Genomic DNA, 6,000 nt, shown 5'->3' with positions numbered 1-6,000 from the left:
GGGGCAGATTTGCAGGCAAGAGAGAGTCCTCCCCAGTCCTGGGGGCTCACCCCACGGCCGCAGTCATGTAGTGATGCTCCAGGGACCAGAGTCTCAGGCGCTGCTCCTGCTGCTAGATAGCCTAGTCTCCTGCTCTCTGACGCCCAGTCCACCTAGAGAGAGAAGGGAAGGGAAGGCAAAGAAAAGTCGAAGCCCAAACCAACTTCTCCAAAACGCTTCTCGGGGAGAGTTGCCTTCACTGCCGCCCCGCACTCAGAACCTTACCCCTCCCTGCTCTTCTGCCCCGACGGGGGTTGGAACTTTGGAGGGCTGGGGGCGGGGTGCACGGCAGCAGAAGGGGCCCCTCTCGAGGTATATGTCTCTTAGTTGATTGGATAGTTGGCCTCCCCTTCCCCAGCCACCATGGGCACCCAAGGACCCTGCTGCTCTCACAACCTGGTGGACATCACTCCAGCCAGGACCATCCTGGTGTATCGCAACGGAGACCAGTTCTACGTGGGTAAGAAGTTTGTGATCAATCGCAAACGGGTCCCCAGCTTTGAAGCCTTGATGACTCAGTTGAATGAAAAGGTGTCAGTGCCCTTTGGAGTGAGGCGGCTCTACACACCCTGTCACGGACACCTGGTCCACGAGCTGGAGGAGCTGCAGCAAGGGGGCAAATATGTAGCAGCTGGGAGAGAAAAGTTCAGGAAACTGGAGTAAGTGTGCCTGGGGCTTGAGGGGTGGGGGGAGGGAAAGTAGAGAGGTGAGAATGATTGGATCAAAAATTGATCAGCAGGGTCCTGGGGATTGAAAAAGAGTCTAGACATCATTACCAGCTTCGGCTTTGTTCCTCAGTAAAGGAACTGCTTAGGGGAAAATATTGAAGCACCTGGATTATATGTCAAAAATACACTATTGAGGTAGGATTAAGAGCTGGAAGAGACTTTAGAGGTCACCTAGTTCAACCCTCTCCTTGAACACATCTGAAAAATGAGGCTCTAGAGATGAAAAGTGGCAGCAAGCAGGGTTGGGATTTGAGCCCATTTAACAGATGAGGAAAAATGAAGCCCAGAAAGAAGTGACTTGTAGCTAGGAAGCCAGATTGGAATTTGAGCCAAGGTCTTCTGATGCTGGATCCCTTGATTTTTCTCTTAATATTCTATGATGACTATTGCTCATATTTAGTTACTCAATAGTAATGAAGATTGTAGTCTCTGTCAATTTATTTTGTTCTTCTTGTTCAATCATGCTGTTTCTCTCTCCAGCTCATTTTACAGATGAGGAAACTGAGGCAAACAGGGTTAAATGACTTGCCTAGGGTCACACAGCTAGTAAGTGTTTGAGGCAAGTTTTGAACTCAGGCAGATGAATCTTCCTAACTCCAGTCCTGACACACTATCCACTGAGCCACCTTCTTGGTAAATCTGAAGCCATCAAATTTCTTTTTTTTCTTTCTTTTTTTTTCTTTTTACTATTTGAATTCTTTAAGTGGTGGGGGTTGTTGGGGGTGGGAAGGGATTTCTAGCCCTCCCAAATATTTTCCTCTCTATTCTCTTTGTCTCCTTTTTCATGATAATAATAGTTCTCATTTATGTAGTGCTTCATAAAGTGCTTTTCTCATTACAATCCTTCAAAATACTGCTCAAAACTTACCCAGAATCTTCCCTCATTATTCTGACTCCTCTCTCATGACTGCTCAGCATATATTGATAAATAGACTGCAGCATAATGGTGCCATGTAAAATCTCTTCCATTGGACTATAAAGCCGGGAATCATTCCACTTCCTTCTACAGTGTTCCACAGGTTCGGACCTTTTCTGACCATCAAGAATCCTAATTTTCCTCATCTGTAAAATATGAGGTTGGACTAGATTGCCAGGGTCCCCTACCTTGTACATCCTATTTTCAAAGGTCTCTTACAGCTTTGACATTCAATATTCTAAATCCCATTTACCTTTAACATTCTGTGAGTCTAACCAGTGAATAGCATAGCCTAAGGAAAGTGAACTGGACTTGAATTAGACCTGAGTTGGAATCTTGGTTCTGCTGTTTATAATTCAGTTGATCTTGGACAAGTTACTTTTCCTTTCCTCATCTGTAAATTGAATATACTTCTTGCTACAATTCACTTCACCAAGTTGGTGAATGAGTGAGTGAGTGAGTGAGTGAGTGAGTATGTGTGTGTGTTGCTTAGAAAACTATAAAGCAGTTCAATGAAAAGGGTATAAACTGAAATCCTCTATCAGTAAGAATTCATTAACTAGGCAACTTAATAAATTGTCTTTTACTATATTAATACAATTCTTCCCACTTTATCCTAAGCTGTTTCAGCTGATTTTTGTTACTGCCTTACTTCCTGATGGTTTTTTCATGGTTCACTTTTTTGGGGGGCCTTTATGCTTGATATGAAAAGACTGAAGGGAATTTTCTCATCCTTCCAAAAATGTTTTCCAGGTAAGGAGAAAATGGGATCTAATGGCAGTGTTTCAAGCTGAAACCTTCTCCCCCATCCCAGTCATTTATTCAGTTGTAAGTGAAATTATGTTAATGTCCCTTTGTTCCATTTAATCCAACCCAATTTAATATACATTTATTGGGAGATGCAACATGGCATGGTGGAAAGAGTGATGGATTTGAAGTCAGAGGACCTAGGTTCAAAACCTAGTTCTACCACTTAGTATCTGTATAAACCTGGACAAATGACTTAAATTCTCTGGCCTCAGTTTCCTTATCTACAAAAGGAGGGTGGTTGGGTTCAGATGACCTCTAAGACTCTTACAACTCTAAATCTAGGGTCTTAAGTGCCTATTATGTCCAAGGCACTGTACTAGGTAGGTGCTGATGGTAAAAAAGACAAAATGAAAAAGTTTCTGCCCTCAAGGAGATTACATTCTACTGGGGTAATACATCTAACTCAGTGAAAATATACATAATAGTCCAAGGAGGTGGGAGAGGGCACTAACCATTAGGGGGAAACTAGATTTGAAGAGGTAGTGAAGAGACAAAGTGCAGACACTGGAGATGATCTGCCTAGAGGTGGTGATGGAATGCAAAATTCAGCCAAGAGAAGTTGTGAATGGAAACAAAGATGCTATTAGTAGGGAAACTAGATAAATGCCATAAATTTTAAATAGTGGCAATTTGAGATGTGAGGACTCAGTATCATAGGCAACTCAAACTGACCTCTCTGTGCCTCATTTTTCCTCATCTGAAAACATGCTGGACCAAGTGATTTCAAAAGCACTGTCTAGGTCTAACATTCTGTGATTTCATGGAAAGAGAAACAGAACCTTGTTTCTGGATGAGATGCATGACCTTGGAGCCTGTTTCATAGACTCATAGCATCATAATATTTGTATGCTTGACAGATTTGGGATTTGAACCCAGGTCTCTTGATTCCTGGTCCAGAGCTCTTTACACCACAGTTTGCTTCCATTCTTTGTGAGCAAACAATAGTGAACTTGAGGAAGAACACCAGCATTTATAGTAATTTGTATTTCAATGTTTCCTTAATTTTTTTATCATGTAAATAATATCTGAAATTCTATCTTTCTGAAAAAAGCCCTGCATACTCTTTTGTTTTGTTTTGTTTTGTTTTTTTGCAGGGCAATGAGGGTCGGATTTGAACTCAGGTCCTCCTGAATCCAAGGCCGGTGTTCTATCCACTGTGCCACCTAGCTGCCCCCCAATACTCTTTCGACTTGATTTTTACTTGTATCAGTAAGGCACATTTGGATGGAAAATCTGTAATTACTAAGTCACTGAGCAGCTTAAATAACTTGTCACTTTTCAGAAAATCTCATCATAATAGCTAGATCAGAAAATGGACTTAGAAGTGAGGTTCTGTAATAATACTTGTTTGAAAACAATACATTGAAAGACAAAAACTATAAAAATCTATACAATACCCAATCATTGTCCAAATCCTCAAGACTAAATTAATTGTAGAGAACTTCTTTGAAAATCATTGGTAAATAATGAGGAAAAAGCTTTTTCCTCCTTCCAAAAAACTTGTAGGCTCATAATAATAATGATTTATTTTGGTAGCAGTTTCATTTTCCAAGAATCCTATAATTTTTTCTTTAGGTAAGGAAACTAGCTATGCCCTTAAAACCCAGATCAGAGTTTGAAGGGATGTAAATACTTAAAAAAATTCCCAAACAATAGAATGTATGAATATTATGTTGATAAAGCCCCTATTCAGCACTTCCTTTGTTCCAGACACTGTGCTAAGTGATAGGGATACCAAACAAGCAATTTAGGCAGTCCCTGCCCTCAAAGAACTTACAGTCCATTGAGGGAAGACCATACATAAAGGAGAACTAGAAAGGGGGATGTGTGACATACTCACCTAGTAGCTTGGTTTGAATATGTCTGGGAAATGTCTTGGGGACCTACTTGAAGGGCATAATATGGTGAAAACTCACCTTTCAGTGCCCAGCATCCCCAGGACAGGGTCTAAGATTCTGTTGGGAGAGGGGAATTAGGAGCCCCAAAGCAGGTGGCACGTTTTGCAAATGACAGGGATGTAGAATGACCTGGTGTAGTAGAAAGAACAGTGAGCTAAGAATCAGAATACTTGGGTTTGTGTTTCAGTTCTGTCCTTAATTTGCTAATTAGCTTGGGGAAAATCAAACAAACAGACCCCAACAAACAGAAATCCAATCATTTTCATGTTAGGTAGGGTGCTTACTTTGTTTGTGTCCATCTGCTGAAACATTATTTCCTAATTATACTTATTTCTATTTGCAGTTATTTCCACATAGCTCCTCGAAAACCTACAAGGACGAAAAAGGTCAAGGAAGTAAGTGTATATTGCTAACTAATAAGTGTGGAATTGGACTATTATAGAAGTTTAACCACAGCATCAAATGCGTTGATGTTTTTAGAAGCACTGACTGTTTTATAGGTAATGTTTGCAAAAGTTTGAAGTTCAAGATCAGAATTAGCTTTGTAATCTTGTCATACTTTTCAAAGTTACTGTGATAATGGGAGTTAATAAAAACCCCTGCCTTACCATGGCTACTAAAACTCTCTCTGGCAGGCACTGCATACCACTATTTATAAAAACTTAATTATTAAAATTTGATATTCAAGATACAGAAGAATGGATGTCAGGAAAAGTTATGTTGAACTGGTGAATAAAGTGACTAATTCTGAATCATAGTAACGTAAGAGATCCAAAGGGATCCTAGAGATCATCTGAGATGACCTTTTTACAGCTGTCGAAGCTTGCATGAGGTCACCTCCTGGGAAAAATCACTTAAGACTCAACTTTGGATCATGGTTCAATTATCCAATATATAATGTAATTTAGTTATTTATTCCCTCAGCACAAAAGAAATGTTTAAAACACAAAAGACTTATAAGCCCACATTGACAAAGACTTAGAATATACTATAGTAGCTCATAACTATATTCTCCTGAAAGGCTGATACTTAAAAATATGGAACACTTAGTGGGACTGTTCAAAGAGTTTTTACCTTTGCCTTAGCTCTGCAGCATTCGAGCAAATCCCTTCCTCAAAGTCCATCCCTTTTGGCATGCTTGGGCTTGGGCTCATCTTCCCATTGGTAGTCATCTTTTCCTCTGAGAAGTGTTATGGTAGTAATGGGGAGCATTCCTTGCATTGTAGCTGGCAGTAATGGAGAGAGCCAGAAGCTTCCAATCTCTCAAACTCATTACCTCCTAGGCTGGGAATGTCTATCTTGGGATTGGTATTAAGTTACCTATGTTCAGGGAAATAAACATAAGGCAGAAGATTCAGGCAGGACCTTGAGATAATGACTAGGTGGGAGAGAGGAGAAAGGAGAAAGAGAGAGAGAGGAGAGAGGAGAAAGAGAGAGGAGAGAGGAGAAAGAGAGAGGAGAGAGGAGAAAGAGAGAAGAAAGAGAGAGAGAAAGAGAGAGAGAGGGGAGAGGAGAGGAGAAAGAGAGAAAAGGAGAAGAAGAGGAAAAGGAAGAAGAAAAAGAAGAGGGAGAAGAGGAAAAAGAAGAGGGAGAAGGAGAAGAAAGGAGA

The 6,000-nt window shown here is 40.7% G+C and overlaps 1 protein-coding gene across 1 annotated transcript in view; it reads left to right on the top strand.

Annotated features, from left to right (window-relative positions):
* Positions 1 to 402: 402 nt before the first annotated feature.
* The window catches only part of DCDC2C (doublecortin domain containing 2C), a 240,992-nt gene continuing 235,394 nt past the window's right edge, over positions 403 to 6,000 (top strand). The window contains exons 1-2 of the mRNA XM_043981022.1: positions 403 to 698; positions 4,735 to 4,786. Of these exons, the coding sequence (XP_043836957.1) occupies positions 403 to 698; positions 4,735 to 4,786 (348 nt within the window). The remainder of the gene's footprint in view (positions 699 to 4,734; positions 4,787 to 6,000) is intronic.

Source organism: Dromiciops gliroides, chromosome 2 (assembly GCF_019393635.1).
Source record: "Dromiciops gliroides isolate mDroGli1 chromosome 2, mDroGli1.pri, whole genome shotgun sequence".
Taxonomy (NCBI): Eukaryota; Metazoa; Chordata; class Mammalia; order Microbiotheria; family Microbiotheriidae; genus Dromiciops; species Dromiciops gliroides.
Note: the sequence above shows the minus strand (reverse complement) of the source record. Positions and strands in the feature narration are given on the sequence as shown.